This window comes from Tachyglossus aculeatus, chromosome 1 (genome assembly GCF_015852505.1).
Source record: "Tachyglossus aculeatus isolate mTacAcu1 chromosome 1, mTacAcu1.pri, whole genome shotgun sequence".
NCBI lineage: Eukaryota > Metazoa > Chordata > Mammalia > Monotremata > Tachyglossidae > Tachyglossus > Tachyglossus aculeatus.
In genome coordinates, this window is record NC_052066.1 from 145,512,793 (window position 1) to 145,534,197 (window position 21,405).

The 21,405-nt window shown below is 45.7% G+C and overlaps 1 protein-coding gene across 3 annotated transcripts in view; it reads right to left on the reverse strand.

Annotated features, from left to right (window-relative positions):
* Positions 1–4,313: 4,313 nt before the first annotated feature.
* The window catches only part of MARK3 (microtubule affinity regulating kinase 3), a 117,802-nt gene continuing 100,710 nt past the window's right edge, over positions 4,314–21,405 (reverse strand). The window contains exons 15-18 of one of the 3 annotated variants that reach the window (XM_038752710.1): positions 17,880–18,137; positions 13,856–13,882; positions 10,951–10,995; positions 4,314–4,881 (exon numbers count right to left, since the gene is read on the reverse strand). In XM_038752710.1, the coding sequence (XP_038608638.1) occupies positions 4,536–4,881; positions 10,951–10,995; positions 13,856–13,882; positions 17,880–18,137 (676 nt within the window). In that variant the 3' untranslated portion in view covers positions 4,314–4,535. The remainder of the gene's footprint in view (positions 4,882–10,950; positions 10,996–13,855; positions 13,883–17,879; positions 18,138–21,405) is intronic. The other 2 variants (XM_038752791.1, XM_038752872.1) reach the window with 2 other exon arrangements.

Sequence of the window (21,405 nt, forward strand, 5' to 3'; positions counted from 1 at the left end):
TAACAGCTAACCTGAATGACAATTTATTCTTCCACAGGTGTCTTTCATGTTCACTTGTTGCCCATGACTGTGCAATCAAAGTCATCTCGTCACCTGACAAGGGGGAATTCAGAGGGAGGAAAAAAAAAAATCACAGCTGGTTAATCAAATTACCAGCAACAACACTGTAATATTTGACTGGGATAAATAGCAGCTACTGCCATGGACCAAATGGACCTTTAGGATTTTTTTTGGAAAGGACAAATCTGGAAGTCTTCTGCACAGATAAGAGTCTTGCAAACACAGCCTAGGGCCACGTTTGCTAGGCAAACTGTTAACCAAATTACAACCACTCTCTCCAGCAATTAACTAAATACATATAGCTGACTTGTACTTCCTAATCGCTTAGTACAGTGCTCTGCACAGAGTAAGCACTCAATAAATATGATTGAATGATTATAGCATGATTAAAACTCTTTTCTACCAGCACAAGGGCAACATTCCTTTTAAGTATAATAGACGCTCTTGTTTCCAAAGGAATTCAGCATATAGTGTGGCTGTAGGGCTGGGTCTGAGAATGTGGATGCCTTGGGATTACTAATTATGGCATTTGTTAAAAGCTTATTATGTGCTAGGCACTGTACTAAGCGCTGGGGTGGATACAAGCAAATCAGGTAGGACACAGTCCCTGCCCCATGTGGGGCTCACAGTCTCAATCCTTATTTTACAGGTAAGGTAACAGGCACAGAGAAGTGAAGTGCCTTGCCTAAGGTCACACAGCAGACAAGTGACTGATTGGGATTAGGACCCATGAACTTTTGACTCCCAAGGATTAGAACCCACGACCAAGCCCATGCTCTATCCACGACACTAGATTGCTTCATAAATAGCAGGAAAGGAGCCCCAAGGCCGCAGGGGGATAATCGCTGGGTAAGTCTAAGGCCCGGTGTATTAAAGCAAGAAGATTAGAAAGAACCACTTTTTAAAAAAAAATTGTGTTTGTTAATCGCTTATTATGTGTCAGTACTTCCCAAGCTCTTAGTACAGTGCTCTGCACACAGTAAGTGCTCAATAAATACGATTGAATGAATAAATGAACCCCCTTTTCACAGATGAGGTAACTGAGGCACAGGGAAGTGAAGTAAGTTGCCCAGTCACACAGCAGGTAAGTGGCAGGTGCAGGATTAGAACCCATGTGCTTCTGATTTCTAGGTGTGTGCTCTATCCACTGGAGCCAGAAAGCCCTGAGTTCTAATTCCATCTCTGCCACTAGTCTGCCGTGTGACCTTGGGCAAATCACTTCACTTCTCAGTTACCTCAGTCCAACCCGATTTGCCTGTAACCACCCCAGAGCTTAGTACAGTGCCTTGCACACAGCACTTAATAAATACCATTATTATTATTATTATTATTATTATGGGACAGCTGCCCCTAGTTGTGACAATTCTGTTTGCCGATGCTGAATCCATTTTTATTCACTCTACCGTCATATGGGAGTCTCCACTAAAGGCCACACACGTGTATAAACCTGAGACTAAAGGAGGACAGGAGCACATTTTCAAAACAGAAAGCCTAACGAGTCCTCTGAACTGGTAGTTACCAACTCCAAAGATCCCAGGCCCGAGGTACCTCAAGAGCACTTTTTTTAATGATATTTGTCAGGTGCTTACTACGTGACTTTGGGCAAGTCACTTAATTTCTCTGTGCCTCAGTTCCCTCGTCTGTAAAATGGGGATTAAGACTGTGTGCCCCACGTGGGACAACCTGATAATAATAATAATAATGGTGGTATTTGTTAAGCGCTTACTATGTGCGAAGCACCGTTCTAAGCGCTGGGAGGGATACAAGGTGATCAGGTTGTCCCACTTGGGGCTCACAGTCTTAATCCCCATTTTACAGATGAGGGAACTGAGGCACAGAGAAGTTAAGTGACTTGCCCAAGGTCACACAGCTGACAATCGGCAGAGCCGGGATTTGAACCCACGGCCTCTGACTCCAAAGCCCGGGCTCTTTCCACTGAGCCAAGCTGCTTCTCACCTTGTATCCGCCCCGGAGCTTAGAACAGTGCTTCGCACATAGCAAGCGCTTAACAAATGCCATCATTATTATTATTATTATATGCCAGGCACTTTACTAAGCTATAATCAGATTGGGTGCAGTCCCCGCCCCACACGGGGCACACAGTTTTGATCCACATTTTACAGATGAGGTATCTGAGGCACAGAGAAGTTGAGATCCCACGGCCACAAGCAGAGAAGCTGGTATTAGAACCCAGGTCCTTCTGATGCCCAGGTCCGTGCCCTATCCACTAGGCCATACTGCTTCTCTATGCCCTCCTACTGAAGACCTGAGGGACAGCCTGGCGAGACTTTCTCTCGCCCTTTTCCCTCGGTGCCCCAGAAGCCCCCCTGGAGGGACGGAGAGCCCCAGATTTCTCTCCAAGTTTCAGGATGTCTTACCCGGGCACGTACTGTGAATGGTCGAGTGCCCCAGGCCCATAAAAATCAAACCGGTGGGTACCAGGAGAGCCGCTGTACTTTGGGAGTCTGCCCAGTAAGGCCAGCTTGGGCCGGACCGACCAACCCCTAACCGCGAGGCTGGGTTGGGCAGTGCCAAGGGAAAACCCGGCTGGGTCTGAGGAAGGGTTGGTCTTTTCCCTCCCTCCCCCTGATAATTTGGGGATTTTGTACCACATAAAGGGTGGGGTAACAGTGGCTGGGGTGCTAATAAATGCCATCATTATTATTATTATTCTATGCCCTCATGACCTTGGTCTAATGGATTTAGAAACTCGTGGTCCCAGCAACCACTGGCATGATCACAAATACCCAGAAACCCTACGTACAGATGGTGATGTCTCCCCTGAGAGCAAGACCACTGTGAGCCCACTGTTGGGTAGGGACTGTGAGCCCACTGTTGGGTAGGGACTGTCTCTATATGTTGCCAATTTGTACTTCCCAAGCGCTTAGTACAGTGCTCTGCACATAGTCAGCGCTCAATAAATACGATTGATGATGATGAAGACCAGGGCTCTTTTCTGTTTTTTTTTGGATGGCATTTATTAAGCGCTTATTATGTGCAAAGGACTGTTCTAAGCGCTGGGGAGGTTACAAGGTGATCAGGTTGTCCCACGGGGGGCTCACAGTCAACCCCCATTTTACAGATGAGGGAACTGAGGCCCAGAGAAGTGAAGTGACTGGCCCAAGGTCACACAGCTGACAATTGGCAGAGCCGGAATTTGAACCCACGACCACTGACTCCAAAGCCCGGGCTCTTTTTTTTTTTTTTTGATGGCATTTATTAAGCGCTTACTATGTGCAAAGCACTGTTCTAAGCGCTGGGGAGGTTACAAGGTGATCAGGTTGTCCCACGGGGGGCTCACAGTCAACCCCCATTTTACAGATGAGGGAACTGAGGCCCAGAGAAGTGAAGTGACTTGCCCGAGGTCACATAGCTGACAATTGGCAGAGCCGGGATTTGAACCCACGACCACTGACTCCAAAGCCCGGGCTCTTTCCACTGAGCCACGCTGCTTCTCTTTCTGGGCCTGGTACCCGGCCCCAAACGTCCGGCCCCCGCGGGGCTCTACGTTCCGGCATAGGAGATGGGAATGAGTCCCAAAGACTCTCTTGTATCTGGACTCACCTCTCGTGGAAACCGGGAGCAGAACGTAAAAAAGTTTCCTAGGACTTGAACCTTAAACCAAGCCTGGTCTTCCAACACAAATTTCGGGAGAGCTCGAAACTGGTCCCCGGGACGGCAGGCTGGGCCGACCCTGGCTCAGGCCGGCAGTGACCAGTGAGGGGTTGTTTTTGACTCGACCCATGATTTAAATACAGTACCAGGAGACATAATTCAAGACTTTACTGAGGAAAGGTGAACTTTTAATTTTCTCATGAGAGCTACTTAGGGGGAAATAAAAACAAAAACAAAAACAAAAAAACCAACACAGGATCAATGTTCACAACTGTAAATTCAAACCCTTTGCACTTAAAAAACAAAAATAAAAAAACCAAAAAAAAAAAAAAAATCCCACAGTAGTGAACTGTAAACCCGTACTTTCTGTGTAACTATTCCTAAGTCAATTTTTAGTATTAGCTTGAACGCTTCCTCCTTGGCTCTTTCCACTTTTAGCACCAAAATGATCTCCAAAGGAGGTGCTGATACAGCTCTTGATGTTGGTGTCAGGAATTGTTTACATACATAATACTTTAAACGTTTATACTATACACACATACTGTACACTCTCACATCCACGCAGACTGGGGGCATATTTTGATGGACAGATGGGGGTAAGAGGCTCCTAGCTCAATGGAAATAAAGCAGAAGGGGTAGATATTTGACATAGTAGGCAACTTTAATGCTGTAGTGCACTTATAAAAAAAAAAGTCCAACTCTCCCTCCCAGCTGAGCAGCTCATCTCCGTAATTTTTTTTTTTTAATATCATGATTCAGAAGACGCGGAAGTTATTGCCTAAATATTACTCTATACATTTTCCATCAGCGTTCCGGAGAACGCTTTCACTTGCTACTTAATTTACGACAGAGTTCCTGGGTTACAGCTTTAGCTCGTTGGCGATTTTGGAAGCGACGTCTTTAAAAGCTATGGACGTTCCCGATATGCGCTTGAAGCGGACGCCGTTCAGGGACAGTCTTGGCAGCTTACACACCTCCATCTCCCACTGGACCAGGTTCTCCGCGTGTCCGTCCCCGTGGACGCAGAAGAGCAAAAAACGCTCCCGCTGCTCGTAGTCACAGTTATTGGCGTCCAGGACCTTGCGGATCTCTCTCATCATGTCATTGGGGTCCATGGAGCTGGTGGTTTTCATGCTCCAGGTAAACCGGAGGGAACGGGGCTTGGCTTCCTTGTTCTCGTCCTTCTGGTCGGCTGACACGTTGCGGCTGAAACGCAGAGCGACAGAATCACTTGCGATCGCGGGAGAGAAATCGACGGCCTCCTCTTTGGTTAAAGAAGCACCGGCCACGTTGTGGGGGCTGGGTTTAGCGACCTACCTGCGACATTTCCCCCCCAGGCGCTTTCCTGCACAGATTCCCGAGATGGGGCCGTCGCTCGGGGACGCGGCACGGAGGTATTTCAAATCCGCTCCCGTGTTCCAGTAGCAGCCCCCATAGGCAGCCGTGGAACCGTTTCCCAAACCAGTAGCAACCAGTCTGCACGACTTCCACCGATCAATCGGTGGGGCTTACTGAGCGCCTACTGTGAGCAGAGCGCCGTACTAAGCACTTGGAAGAGCAGAACACGACTGACTTGTATTGCCAGTCAATCGTATTTATGGATATCTATTTATTTTACTTGTACATATCTATTCTATTTATTTTATTTTGTTAGTATGTTCGGTTTTGTTCTCTGTCTCTCCCTTTTAGACTGGGAGCCCACTGTTGGGTAGGGACTGTCTCGATATGTTGCCAATTTGTACTTCCCAAGCGCTTTGTACAGTGCTCTGCACATAGTAAGCGCTCAATAAATACGATTGATGATGATGATGGAGCACTTACTGTGTGCACCGCACTGTACCGAGCACTTGGGAGAGTACGTTTTAATAACGAACAGACACATTCCCTGACCACCTCCCACAGACCACTAAACTATGAGAAGCACCTCCCTGCAGTAAACGCTCTCAGTTCCTCCTAGCATAGATTCCCTCGAGAGGCAAAACGAACTGCGGGAGACAGAGAAGTAGCATGATGCGTTGCTTTCTTCAGCCTCCATGATTTCTTTTAAAATTGTGAGCCCCGCATGGGACAACCTGATCACCTTGTAACCTCCCCAGCGCTTAGAACAGTGCTTTGCACATAGTAAGCGCTTAACAAACAAATGCCAACATTATTATTATTATTATTTTACACCAGGGAGAGATATAATGAACTCTTCTTGCACCCTTTTCCACCCAGAATAAGTCTCCTGTCATTGTGCACGTCTTTGGGTGAGGAGGGGGATGGATAGGGGTTCCCATGTTCCCCCCAAAGTACTGCTTAGTGGTTGGTTAGCTTGGCTCCCGATTTCCATGTTGCATCCCCACCTTGGATTTGTCCCTGAGCCAGCGCACGTTTGCACGGTTGACCGCAGGCTACAGGAATGGGAATATTTGGAAAAATGACTCCCCTCTCCTTGGGCCCACACTTCAATACCCTGTTTGAAACACCCACCGTGTTTCTAACCCTAATCTCTAGGCTCCCCATCTATTTCTCCCAAATTAAGGAAATTTGGAGGCTGCTCTGTCTGCGGCTTAGAGGGAGAATATAATAATGAGTAGTAACGTTCTTTTTTTTTCCCCTGGCTGCTCGTCTTTCAGGTCACAATTACTTACAGAATAACAAATGGTCCAAAAAATTATCCTAGCTCTTATGTAGTTGTTGTAAAATAGCTTTTCTGTCCCAAAATTGTAAGTGCGGACTGTGGCCTGGTTAGGAGGGGCATGGCCCATTTGCTCTGGAAGTGTTGGCAGAAGCAGCCAAGACACATATGCGCGTGGGAAAACACGGGAGTTTGAGTTACCATCATCATCTTCATCATCAACTGTATTTATTGATTGTTTACTGTGTGCAAAGTACTGTACTAAGCACTTGGGAGAGTACAATACAGCAGAGTTGGCGGATGCGTTCTCTGCCCACAAGGTTACAGGCTAGAGGCCGAGACAGACACTAATGTAAATAATTTATAATACATAATTTACACATATGTACATAAATATACATACAACCGCAGCCCTGCATCACTGCCATGGTCCATTTCCTTCGCTCCTGTGCACCAGCCGCAGAGCACCGCTGGCAAAAATCTAGATATCAGGCCGACCTCATCCATTTTAAGTTTATCCTTGCTTGCTCTGAACTCTGCCCAGCAAAATTATTTCTCCATCCTTATTCACACCCATGCCCATCACCCTCACCAGTTCTTCCAGATGCTTAATTCCCTCCTCAAACCCCTGTCCCTCCATCTCCCCTATTTCTTGCCCCCAAAGACCCGACCACCTACTTTGAGAAAATCAAAACTATCAGGCACGATCTCCCTAAAATTTCCCCTGCCTCTCCACAGTCCCTCCCTCCTCCTGCCCCTTCTTCAACTCTCCCATCTTTTTCAGGAGTATCTCAAGAGGAGAGCTCCTGTCTTCTTTCAAAATCCACCCCCTCAAACCCGGGCAACTGACCACATCCCGCTGCACCTTATCAAAACTCTTGTCTCCTCCCTTCTTCCCTCCCTAACTGCCATCTTCAACTGTTTGCTCTCCAATGGCTTCTTTCCCACTGCTTTAAAACATGTCCACGTCTTCCCTATCCTAAAAAAATCCTCCCTTGACCCCACGGCTCCCTCCAGTTATCGACCCATCTCCCTCCTTCCATTCCTCTCCAAACTCTTTAAGCGAGTTGTCTACACCTGCTGTCTCAAGTTCTCCTCCAATTCTCTCCTCAACCCCCTCCATTCGGCCTTCCGGCCCCCTCACTCCATAAGAAACTGCCCTCTCAAAGGTCACAAATGATCTCCTTCTTGCCAAATCCAACAGCCTCTGCTCCATCCTGATCTTCCTCCACCTCTCAGCTCCCTTTGACACGGCTGACTATTCCCTTCTTCTGGAATCCCTACCCAACCTTGGCATCGCTGACACTGTCCTCTCCTGGTTCTCCTCCTATCTCTTTAAGCTGTTCATTCTCAGTCTCTTTCACGGGCTCCTCCTCTGCCTCCCCACCCCAAACTGTGGGAGTCCCTCAAGGCTCAGTTCTGGGTCCCCTTCTATTCTCCATCTATACCCACTCCCTTGGAGAACTCATTCGCTCATATGGCTTCAACTACCACCTCTATGCTGATGATTCCCAAATCTACATCTCCAGCACTGCTGTCTATCCCTCTCTGCAGTAGTGCATTTCCCCCTGCCTTCAAGACATCTGTACTTGGATGTACTGCTGCCACTACAAATTTAACATGCCAAAAACAGAACTCATTATCTTCCCACTCAAACCCTGTCCTTCCCTTGACTTTTCCATCACTGTAGACAGCACCACCATCCTTCCTATCTCACAAGCCCATAACCTTGGCATTATCCTTGACTCCTCTCATTCAACCCACACATTCAATCTATCACTAAATCCCTTCGGTTCAACTTTCATGACGTCGCTAAAACCCACACCTTTCCTCTCCAACCAAACTGCTACCACATTAATCCAAGTGCTTATCCTATCCCACCTTGATTACTCTATCAGGGTGACCTCTCTGCCTCCTGCCTCTCCCCACTCTTGTCCAGATCATTTTTCTACAAAAACATTCCGTCCACATTTCTCTATTCCTCAAGAACGTCCAGTGGTTGCTCATCCACCTCTGCATCAAACAGAAGCTCCCTACCATCGACTTTAAGGCACTCAATCACCTCGCTCCCTTCTACCCCACCTCGCCGCTCTCCTACTACAACCCAGCCTGGACACTTTGCTCCTCTAACGCCAACCCACTCTATGTCCACCTCGTCTATCTTGCTGCCGCCCTCTCACCCACGACCTGCCTCTGGCCTGGAACCTCCTCCCTCCTGGTAACCTATAACCATTCCTGCCTCATATCCTACAGACAATTCCTCTCCCCACCTTCAAAGCCTTATTGAAGCCTCCAAGAAGCCTTCCCTAAGCACTCTTCCTTCTCTTCCACACCCTTCTGTGTGTCTTGACTTGCACCCTTCATTCACTCCCCCGTCCCAGTCCCGCAGCACTTATGTACATATCCATAATTTATTTTTTTCTCTTAATGCCTGTGTCCCTCTCGAGGCTGTAAACTCGTGTGGGCGGGGAATGGGTTTGATATTGTACTCTCCCAAACACTTAGTACTGTGCTCTGCACACAGTAAGCACTAAATCAATACGACTGATTGACTGAAGTGGTGTGGGGCTTAGGGTGGGACGAATATTACATACCCAAAGGTCACAGATCCGAGTGCACAGAGAAGGTAGAAGGGAGAGGGAGCCGGAGGGGAAAAGGAGGCTTTCTCCTACTTCTACAGCCTCTCAATCGAGGCCCCTCTAAAGAACAGTGCTTTGCACATAGTAAGCGCTTAATAAATGCCATTATTATTATAAATCTCAACAGAAAAAGTAGCTGTGGGTCTCTTCCAGTTCCTCCAGTGCTGTGATACCGTTGGGTCCCCAAACTCCAAAAATGGCATTTTGCCAGCCGAGCCCCCACAGACTGAGAATTAGGATAGCCTGGGCTCCTACTCTCTGCCACGCCTGGCAGGGTCTCAGTCGAGGGGCAGTGACAGGGGTCTTGTTGAACTGAAGGTGGCTCAGGATTCACTTTCCTGGGGACACCATGGTGCCTGGCAGTTGCCCGATGAGGCCCAGCAGTCATGGAAGCCAATCTTGGGTTCTGACCAATCTGGCGGTGGGCGGTCGCAACACTAGGGACAGAGATGAGGGGTGGGGCCTGGCTGTGGTCCAGTGCTAACTCGTTTTAGGGCCTTGGTCTGAAAGGAGCCAAGGGACGGTCAGATCCCGTGCAGCTGTATTTACTTAGCTCAGTGAAAGGTCTTCATCATCATCAATTGTATTTCTTGAGCGCTTACTATGTGCAGAGCACTGTACTAAGCACTTGGGAAGTACAAATTGGCAACATATAGAGACAGTCCCTACCCAACAGTGGGCTCACAGTCTAAAAGGGGAAGACAGAGAACAAAACCAAACATACTAACAAAACAAAATGAATAGAATAGATAAGTTATTAAGCCAGAGTGGTCTTTGGAAGGCCAAATGACTCAACTTAGATTACCAGATTTTGGACACATCACCAGGAGGACTACTTCTCTGGAGAAGACACTAATGTTAGGAAAAGTCCAGGGAAAAAGTGGAAGAGGCAGACCGGCAGCTAGATGGATAGAGATCCCAGCAACAATAATGGAAGAACCGTTGGCAAGGTTATGGATCACGGCAGAAGACGGGATGTTCTGGAGAAAATACATCCACAGAGTCGCTGTGAATCGGAGACGACTCGGCGGCACTTGATAATAATGATCGAGTGAAAGTTAAATGCTCCAGATTTCTAGCCAAAATCACCACCAAGGAAACGTTATCCCATGCATGAAATTTAAAGCTTTCAGTACACTGGGAAATATATTTAAAAAATATACCTTAGGGTAACATCTTATAGGCTCTCTGCCCATCCCCCCCAATCCTTGCCACTAAAATGCCACTGACCTAAGGGACCGCGTTCACGGAAATCAAGAAATCTGGAGGTGAGTGGTTCGAAAATTGCAATTTGTACAGTCAGGCCTTTAGGGCAAGTTTTGGGTGTTTTTTTTTCTCCAATTCACATAACCACAGCACGTTGTAGATGAATACGCTGCTTTACATAGGATATAACATCCAAGCACAAAGATGCTGCTCATCATCCTGTTTAATTCTTTGGGAAAAACACAGCCTGACTCACCTAACTGAAGGGACCAAAGTCTGGGCAAGCTCTTCATAGCCACCTGCCTGGAATGACAGTCTCATGGCCTGAAGACGGGCCACATGCAACCTCCCAGCCAACACAATACACATGCAGATTCAAAGCAGTACTTCTCATTTCAGGGGCGATCTTCCGGGGACCAGCCTATGCAGTGGGGCTGATGACTCGAATCTCAGGAAGAGCAGTCATCACCATGCTCATCACCATCAATGGCATTTATTGAGCGCTTACCGTGTGCAGAGTGCTTGGTAGAGTACAATAAAACTGAGTTGCCAGTCACTGCGCATCACCACCCTCAATATTACTGTGGTTTTGCAACTGCAATTGACCCAAACCAACTTCCGCCCTCTCCGGGCCTGGTCACAGTAATCAACATCCACGCTTAGTGATGGGTGTAAACCGGAAAAAGGGCAACTGATAATAAGTGATCCGCTGAGCATCTGTGACTGCTCAGGGTGAAGGAGACAATCGAGGGGATAAGATTAAAGCAGACATACCCTGAAGGAATAATTCAATAAAATTATTACCCTCACCTTGAACCCTCAGATCTCCCGTTCCGCTCATATTCAGTCGGGAGCCTCCATGAACAGAAGGCGGAAGCAAAGGGAAATGGGAAAGAGAAGATAAAATCTTACACAAGGCCACAACTCCCGACATAAAACAGAAACATATCACAGATCGAGTCTTTCGTCGACTTCTGATTGCACTTGTCAGAACTTTACCACTGAAATTCCGGGGTAGAAGTGGTCGGGCATTGCTCCCGTTGAACAGAAGGTTGCCGGGCTGCTGGCTAAACAGCCGGGGTTCATTTGCAAAACAGAATTCCTCACTTCCAGGAATCTTGAGATAAATGACGTCCAAGCCGTATGAACTCCCAGGGAGTAAATATTTCCATTCAGGAGGGAAAAGGGGGAAAACAGGCAAGCTTTTCAAGTTCACTGCAATTCTGGAATAGCCAGGCAGCTTACTCGGCAACCATCCCATCAGACGGAAGTGGGAGTGCCATCGGGAGATCACAGTAGCAGATTGCAACAGTAGTAGATGGCAGAATTTCCACAGACCCCAGAGACCAAGTTCGGGCCCGGGCAAGCCGGCCATCCCCTGCCCCTACCAGCCTCCTCTCTAGGTTGAGTGCTCTACCCCCCCGGGGTGGTGGAATACTTTACAAGGTCAGGGGGCTTCCAGCAAAAACTAAAGTACCTCTGCCAAAACACTGGAGTCATTCAACTGCCTCAGGGGTGGCAAAAGATAGGAGTCCCTGGAACTCAACTCAACAGTCCCTTCATGGGTTCTAATCCCGACTCCGCCACACGTCTGCTGTGAGACCTTGCGCAAGTCACTTCACTTCTCTGTGCCTCAGTTCCCTCATCTGGAAAATAGGGGTTAAGACTGTGAGCCCCATTAGGGACAGGGACTGTGTCCAACCCACTTTGCTTGTACCCACCCCAGCGCATACAGTGCCTGGTGCGTAGTAAGCGCGTAACAAATGCCGTAATTATTAATATTATTAGGAGTGAGTAGGATTTAATCTCCATTTTATAGATGAGGAAACTGAGGCGCAGAGAGGTGAAGTGATTTGCCTGAGGTCATGCGGCAGATAAGTGGAGGAGCAGGATAAGAACCCAGATCCTTTGACCCATGCTCTTTCCACCAGGCCCCGCTGCTTCTCTATAAATATCAATCCGTGATTAGCCCTGTGGGTGAAGGGCATCGCCTGCACAACTTCTGGAGAGTCGTGAACTCTTTCAGGTGAGTGGGGGGCCAGAGACAGAATTCCCACCGTGGGTGGGAATGGTTCTCTAGTAACTCTAGTAATAGAGTTCCCACCACTCCAAGAGGGGGATCATTTCCTTAGGTCAGGAGTACTGCAGAAAAGAGACCTGGGATTCAGAGGATCCAGGTCAGGGCCAACACTAAGCGCTTCTACCAGCCTCTGGATTGTTTCGAACTGGAACTTGTTTTTTAAATAAAAAGTGATTTGCACCACTGTACGCTACTCCCGTTGAGAAGGTTAACGTGCTTACAGTACTTCTAAAAAGAAGTGAGCTGGCAGCTCCACACAACATCTCCAGTAGTGCAGACTTGACAAGGGGAGTTTACACATTTTTAGATATCATTCTCTGCCCTGCCCTCCGGGCCTATAATTCATTTTTTCCTAGGACAGGCACGATTCTGAAGACCAAGCTATTATTTTTGTCTGAACAGAACGCTTTGTGGTGAGTTTCAGGCTGGGAGAAAGCACTGACAAAGAGATGTTTCGTTGAAGCCAACTGGTTCCGTTTTCAGGAACAAAAATAGCCCAAGAGTGTTGGCAGTATCTTCTCTCATTTTCCTTTTCTTGGTCGACTCCTCATAAAATCACTCAGTTCATCTGTAGTTATCTGGTACAGTACACCACTCTATCCCGTATTTAGGCCGAGGTCCAATTTCAGAGGTTTTGAGGTAACCTGACTGTGGAGGGAGATGGGGAAGACTCGGCTTCAGTGTTCAGCTGGGGGAACTGGGGGAATTGAGGTACAGGAGGGCACTACTGTGGTGTGGCCCACAGCCTCTTGAAACCCAGTCCCTTGCTTGTACATATTTATTACTCTATTTATTTTACTTATACATTTCTATTCTATTTATTTTATTTTGTTAGTATGTTTGGTTTTGTTCTCTGTCTCCCCCTTTTAGACTGTGAGCCCACTGCTGGGTAGGGACTGTCTCTATATGTTGCCAACTTGTACTTCCCAAGCGCTTAGTACAGTGCTCTGCACACAGTAAGCGCTCAATAAATACGATTGATTGATTGCTTCTAGAATATATTTCTCTATTTCTAAGTAAAACTGTCTCCTTTTTTGGAAACACTCCTCCTCGTTATTATTAGCCACCTTTACCTAAATTTCCACTAAACTGCAAGTGAATGGTATTCTAGCCCTATTTGACTTAAATTTGGTGCCTGTTTCCCATTCTTGATAAAACCTGATTAAACTATGCGCTATTCTCTAGTGTAAGCTTATGCAATCACCATACTCCTCTTCAAAAGAGCCCCAAAAATTGCAACGGTGACACAAATATCACTTACCTTTGCAAGCTTGTGGCTATACGGTAAGAGTGCATTAATGTTATCAAACACCCCATTCTTCCAACAGGTACATGCCAAGTGTATTAGTACAGAGAACAGAATTATTGTGACATTAATAATTCTACCAAAGAAGAAAAACGCACAGAGCATGCTTAGCTTCTTGTTATATGGGTGCCAGATTCCCTCAAATGTGGGACAGAGTTAATGCACTTCCTTCCTTACTCTCCTTTAAATGAAACAAGGATTTAGTTCTCAGCAGAAAGTTTAGTTTTAAGAAAACCAGGGCTAGGAAGCCAAACCTGTTGTTAATTGCATGAGCCATTGGGGGTGGGGGAGTGTTGCGATGGGAAGAGATACAGACAGATAAATCCTACCTTTTGATAAACCTGAAAGACATGTTTCTAAAAGGGATTAAGCCAAAAAAAATAAACAAACAAAAATGAGTGGTATAAATCAATTGAAAAATCCAGTCAATTAGTGAAACAAATAAATAAAAACAGCAAATAAAGCAGGGCTTCTCATCTTACTACGTCAGGAAGAAGCAATGTGTTTCAGAACTTTGATGTAAAAAGAGATTTAAAACAGTGATTAACTGAGAATCGTGTCTTAACTGTGCTTTATTTGGGAAAAGAATAAAAAAGTGACTTTAAAGCATTTAATTTTAACTACTTAAAACACATTTTTATTCCTGAAAAATTAGGGCTGTTTATTCACCTAAGAAATGAAATTTAGATCCAGTGTTAAAAAGAAATGAAACTGGGCTTTACTAATGTAGTCATTTGAAGTAGACAAATGAGAACTAACTTGCTCAAATAATATTTTTATATGACTCTAGGGATAGGAATCTAACCCTTGTGAACCAAGTTCCCTAACTTTTAACACTGTATATAAGCATAGCAACGAGCTAAAACCCCACAATCTTTTGTTATTAGACATCCAATTCCCAAAGGGAGGGTGTTTTCAAGATTAACTCAACAGGGTTTTTAACTTTACAAATGATCTCACTCTTGGATGTTCAATAGCACTCTGTTTTCAAATAGGCAACTTCTTATTTCTGAAAACTGCTTTAAGGGTTTTTACTATATTTATTACAGCAAGAATAGCTATTCCACTTGCAAATTGAATTCAGAAAATGATATGTTCCAAGGATTTAACAGACCTACCCAAGTTAAAGAACCAAACACTGAGCTACTGGAGTACTTGGAACACAATGGATGTCTTACTGCAGAATGCGACTTTATCATCTGGAAATGAACATCACATACTGTAAGCCCCACGTAGGGCAGGGACTGTGTCTGACCCGATTAACTTGTATTTATTCAATAGTATTTACTGAGCGCTTACTGTGTGCACAGCACTGTACTGAGAGCTTTTGGTATCCATCCCAGCACTTAGAACAGTGCCTGGCACATAGTAAGGGCCTAACAAATATAATGGTAATAGTAATACTATACTATTACTACACTATTATATAATACATCATATTATTATACTATGATATAATATTAGTATACTATAATAATATTATACTACGATATAGTATTAGTATGATATATTATATTATACTTAGTATAATACTTAGTATATACTTAGTATAATATAATATTATTATATTATTATATATTATATTATAGTATTATTATATACTATTATATTATATATTATACTACACTATACTATTACTATTACACTAGTACTATTATAATGATAATAGTAATATTTTTGAAAAAATGATTCTACTCATTTAAAAATCTCCTGGGCAAGAACTAAGATGACATCTTGGCTCTGCTGCATTTAACAGCACTATTTTAGACTAATGTACAAGAGCCTGGACGTTTAAACTCCAAATGGGACCTTTGGATTTTTTAATCATTTACGGTCATTCTGGCAATCTGGGCGGTCTGGTGAAGCCATCGAGTAGACAGGTTTTTGGAGTTTACGACTCTAAAAATGATCTTTTTAATACGATCTTGCAGTTTTAAAAAAACTCTAATATAAAATGTAGTATATTGTACAAATAGACCATATGGGTTAAATACAACTGCAAGTCTGAAGAGATTAACTACAACATTAATCTTTCATGTTCTTCTCCATTGATATATAAGAAAAACATGTTTCAAATCCTCCAAATTGGGTTATCATCACTGTGTTAAGGGGCTAAAAGATCACTCAACACATCCAAGGTGTCCCGGAGATTAGACTTTGCCTGCCAGTTCCTGCTGGCCTCCTTGATCTTGCTGGGGAAAGAGGACTTAACATAAGCACTGCTCAAGGACTGAGACTTTACGAATGAAAGGAGCTTATTCTAGAATGAGACTGCTTATATTTTACAACCCTTCATCATGGCTTCAAACTGGGAATTATCATTTCTAGCTTTGGAAAGGGGGCAGGAAGCTGTTCAATGTTCCTCCCCAGCTTCAGAGCCTTATTAAAGGCACATCTCCTCCATGAGGCCTTCCCTGACTAAGCCTTCTTTTCCTTTTCTGCGAGTCCCTTCTGCGTTGCCCTGACTTGCTCCCTTTATTCATCCCCACTCCCAATCCCACAGCACTTACGTACACATCTGTAATTGATTTACTCATATTAATGTTGTTTCCTCCCCCTAGACGGTTAAGCTCATTGTGGGCAGGGAATGTGTCTGCTGTATTGTTACACTGTAGTCACCCAAGCGCTTAGCACAGTTCTCTGCACACAGTAAGCGCTCAATAAATACAACTGACTGACAAAGGAAATGGTGGAGAATGGCCTTTTCCTCCCCTCCAGGAGGTTTCTAGGTTATATAAGGAAGAACCAGGGGAGATTGGGATGTCACCCGCCTCTTCTGGGACTGATGAGTTTTATTTGGGATTTTTAAGTGCAGTCATGCTTGGAAATGAGATGGACTCAAGTACCCTTTAAAGACCCTTACAGCTTTACAATTTATCCTCTCAACTCCAATTCAAATATTTTGAGTCCTAAAATGGGGAAGGGTCCGGTTCTCTGTCTCTTCAAGTTCCTCTCTCTCTCCACATGAAGCTTGAATAAAATCTCTCCCCATTTGGGGACTTTAAAATTTGCCAATTCCCCAAGCATCCAATTTTTGCTAGGGACCAGAGTCGGGGTGGAAAGATGAAAGACCCACTGTGTGGCCTTGGGCAAATCACTTCACTTCTCTGGGCCTCAGTTACCTCATTTATAGAATGGCGACTGAGACTGTGAGCCCCACACGGGACTGGGACTGTGTCCAACCTGACTTGCTTGTAATCACCCCAGTGCTTATTATAGTGCCTGACACACAGAAAGCGCTTAACAACTACCACAGTTGTTATTATTATTGATCTGGAACGAAATCAAACCAGGAAAGGAACCTGGCAGTTGCAGGCTGAATAGCTACCACATATTTTAAAAGCAAAGGACATAAAATGGGATGGGATTAAAGAAAGGCGATGGGCAGGGCAGGGAACAGGAGGAAGTGGCAGCTTGCCAAGTAGCGTATTTTCAATCCAGGGCAGCCGATAAACAAGAATGCCTCTGTTGGTCCCACTTAAAGAGCCCTGCCTGAAACCTTCCCCTCGCACTCAAGCCAATCTAGTTTCCCAGCGCTTGCAGGGATAATGTGCTCTGGCATGTCCCCAGGCTTCCCAAGCGCAGATCCAGCACTTTTTACAGTGCCTGGCACATAGTGAGCGCTTAACAAATACTATTATTATTATTATTATTGTTATGTGGCTGTGAGAACCTGGCCTTCCCAGCTCGGCTCCAAGGCGCCGGGTCTCTCTAACCAACCAGCCTGGAATCACACCCAGTCGGCTGGCCACACAGGGAGATTGGCACCGTCTCTCCTGGGCCGGGTTTCGCACTCAATTTTTGAGAACCATCTCTATCTTTTATCTTCCCGAGTCCTGGGTGCCTTGGGGAATGTCTCTCTCAATTCAACTGGATGTTGCAGTTGATCCTAAGATTTGAACTCCAGAGAAGCCAGTGGACCTCACAGCCCAAGAAGTTTTACCTTCTCTCCTGAGCTCAGCCTCCTCGAAGGTTCTTCACTTTCTGCCAGATGCATGGCATGGTGTGGTATTTATGTGTTGGGAAACTTTACCAAACAAATGTACCTGGACTTCCAAGGAGAGTTAAAAAAAATATCAAACTGTTTTGGACGTGACTATATATAGATGTTAGTGAATTTATTTAAAATCTCTAAAATCTACCTCAAAAGGCTTTTTAGGTGTCAAACCTCTAGAAGCTAATGAAGCTCAGCCCTCACAAATGTACAAATAATACGGATGAGGCAACCCAAAATACACAGACAAAAGACCGAGTGAGGTTTTTGACCAGCGGCTGCAGCTAACGGAGGGTAAGGTGCCTATTTATTCTTTGGTCGTTCTCAGGAAAGGAAACGGAAACCCTCACAACGCTTACCTGCGGGTGAGTTTTGAAGTTAATTTACTGAAGAGGTTAGTGGAGCCCCTGCTTCGGCTCTGGGAAAGTGGCGTGGCTTCATGGGACAGACTGGGCGATGCCGGTGGGCCGTTGTACGTGGCCGTGCGCCGCTCCCGGGGCTGGCCGTGGAAAGTGCTGCGACTGGCCGTCCCTCGCGGGAAGCGGATGCGATCCGGGGTGGCGGCGCTGCTGATGCTGTGGGTCGAAGCGACGGGCGTTCTCTGATCAGGAATAGCGCTAAAGGAGGGGAAGAAAGGAGTCGGGCTTGGTGTTTTGACGACTGCCTGCAGAAATCCCGGTTTCAGGGGCCGGGGGAGGGGGAACGCTGCACAAATGTAAAAGCCTACGGGCACGGTACACCTTTCACCCAGTGGAGAGGAAAAGAAGTTAAAATACATTTAAAACTGACGGATCTCTTGGAAGGAGTATGGAGCAAAAAGTACTTGCAACAGAAACTGGTGCAAAGGGAACAATAAAATATAACGGAGCAAACCAGCAGGGAACTTAAGGGAACTGTGCAGATAGATGTCCAAGGACAAGAACTCTAGGAAAGAAGAAAGGCTAACTAGCTAAAGCTCCTCTCCCTTCCCGCTCCATCTGCATTCATGCAGGTCACCTTGCCAATTAAACAGAATTTAATTAACAGAGGCACATGCAGGCAGAATTTAAGAGTAGGCAACGGAAAAGTTTTCAAAGCATATACACAGTAAAAGCACCAGCCAACATCTCATGCTAAGAGCAACTGGGAGGGGCCAGGGAATTTAGTACCTTTAAAGGCCTACAAAAACCAAAGGCATAATGGTTTCAAAGGCAACCAGAAAAACACATCACGGTACGCATAAATAAAATCACGCCGAAGGGGTCACCCCTTAGAGACAACTAGAACAAAATCTAGGACTAGAAAAATCCACGGCACAAACTTAAGCACTGGGTACATATCAGCTGGACAAGAGTTGTGTTTGTGCTTACATAGACTTGAAGTCATTTCCTTGACTGTCTATTGGAGGTAACATCATCTTGGGCTGCCCAGAGGCTGACATGGACATCGGCTTCTGATGTCTCAGCCGAATACAGGTGGAAGATGTGGTACAAACTGAGGCAGGGCTAGCTGCGTAAGCGAACATTTCTGTCAGGCTGAGAGGGGGTTTGGGTTCAGGCAGAGGCAAAAACAACAGCAGGATGGACCAATGACAAAGAGAAAACTGCAGTTCAAAACAAGTATCTTCCTCCCCAAAACATCTTATTTTTGGAAAGATTGAAAAATAAAATAATAAAATCGATCAACGGGACTTGGGGCAAATTTGCCAACTCCGTATTTTTAAAGCCTTTAAAAAAAAGTCTGTCAGACACCCAAGAGGCTAACCACTTGCTCATTTTAAAAGGGCAGAAGCTGACTGCTGACTGTATGCAAACAAAAACCGGAGCTTTGTCATATTCCAAGGTGTGCAAGAAGGGTATCTTTAAAAGCAAACCTCTAAATCTTATGTCACTAATCTAAAATTCATGTATACAGAAAGCATTAATAGGTAGGATTCTGAGTTCTCCTGCTCCCAAAATTAGCACTGCCTCCATTACAAGAATTAGCAAATTGCTGAGATAATGGCTCTCCACTTAACTGTTCATTCCTGCTACACTACAGTACTTGCAGAGATCCCATTTCACAAATGGCACAAATGGAACTGAAGAGGGTTGAGTTCACAGAGAAAGTTACAGCAGAAGCATCATCATCATCATCAATCGTGCTTATTGAGCACTTACTGTGTGCAGACCACTGGATTAAGCACTTGGGAGAGTATAATACGTGTTCTCTGCCCGCAATAAGGTTACCAGGTTAAATAGCCCAACCCTTCAAACAGCCTCACCCCACCTTCCCCTGCCCCAGCACTCTGGACACATGCTTGTGGGAACAGCTCAACTCAAAGGTGTATTTTGCTTTTTTAAGTGGCATTTGTTAAGTCACTTACTATGTGCCGGGTGCTTGTACTAAGCACTGGGTGCGATACAAGCTAATCAGACTGGATACAGTCCCTGCCCCAAATGGGGCTCCTCGCAGTCTTAATCCTCATTTTACCGATGAGGGAACTGAGGCACAAAGATGTTAAGTGAATTGCCCAAAGTCACACAGCTGACAAGTGGCGAGCTGGAATTGGAACCCATGTCTTCTGACTCACAGGCCCCGTGTTCTTTCCACTTGGCCATGCTGCTTCTCCTTTAAGGCGGTTTCTTTCTTCCCCAATGATCCTACAAAAGTTGGGCTTCAGTTTATTTAAGTTTCCAGCAGGAACTGCTTTGTGGGGATCCCTCAACATACAAATCAAAAGTGCAAAGGATGTCCACATGTACTAGCGATTGAAGGGGCTGCCCACAATTTGAATAAGCAGTCTCAGTGCCCAAATCTCAACACACAAATCTAAAGTGCAAGGGATGTGTGTCCCTCCTAGGGGCTGGGTGGGCTGTCCACAACTTGACTAGAGTGTCTCAGCAGCGGCCTTCTGCTCCAAACGCTGACATCAGGAGGTTTCTTTCTACTCCTCTTTAGACTTGGTCCCTCCTATGAAAACTGTGAGCCCTCTGTGGCACAGGGACTTAGTCCAACCTGATTAATTTGTTTCTTGTAACTTGGAACAGTGCTTAGCCCATAGTAAGTGCTTAACCAGTATCATTACTCCAGCATCCACACTGACCAAGCCCCCAAGCTAAGAACCCAAATGCCCCACCTGCTTCATTCCTTTCTTTGGAAGGCACAAGACCTCAATGTCTCGATTAGATCACAGGACAATGGATGACAGAGGCGATGAAAATCACAGCTTTTTCTGGAGCTCTGAGATGGGAGTTCCACAAATTTGAGCACCCCTATTAAGCCAAATTTTGGGGGGTTCCCAAAGTATTGTGTCTGGAAGTACCAAATGCTAATTTGGTCCAAAACGGTTTTTCTACGTCCAAGCTCCCTCTCCAAAACCTCACCTCCAGGACAGGGAATGTGTCTGTTTATTGTTATACCGTAGTTTCCCAAGCCCCTCTCAGGGTTGCACCTGGAGAGTTTCCAGTATTCTCCCAGTCTCGGCTACGAGAGGGAGAGTCAAGCAGAGGCCTACCCATTTGATTCCTCGCGTGGGCAGTGGCTAGCGAATGGAAGGCAATCTCCTACAAGTCAAAACTCATCCATGCTGGGCAGCAGCGGCAGGGGAGAGAGTCGAGGGTGGAGACTCAAGTTTACTGCGTGGAAGGAAGCAATGGTAAACCACTTCCAAATTTTTATCGAGAAAACTCTATGGATCCACTATCAGAACAACTGCAGATGGGGAGCGGGGCGCTCTGGGAGAAATGTGTCCACGGTAATGACTCAACGGCATAAGACGATTTTCCCAAGAGCATAGTACGGTGCTCTGCACACAGTGAGCGCTTAATAAATACGACTGACTGACTGACATCCCTGCTCTCTGGCGCTTTCCTGCTTAAAGTGAAGGTGGAAGACAACTGGTGTCTGAAGGGGCGAGGAAGAAGA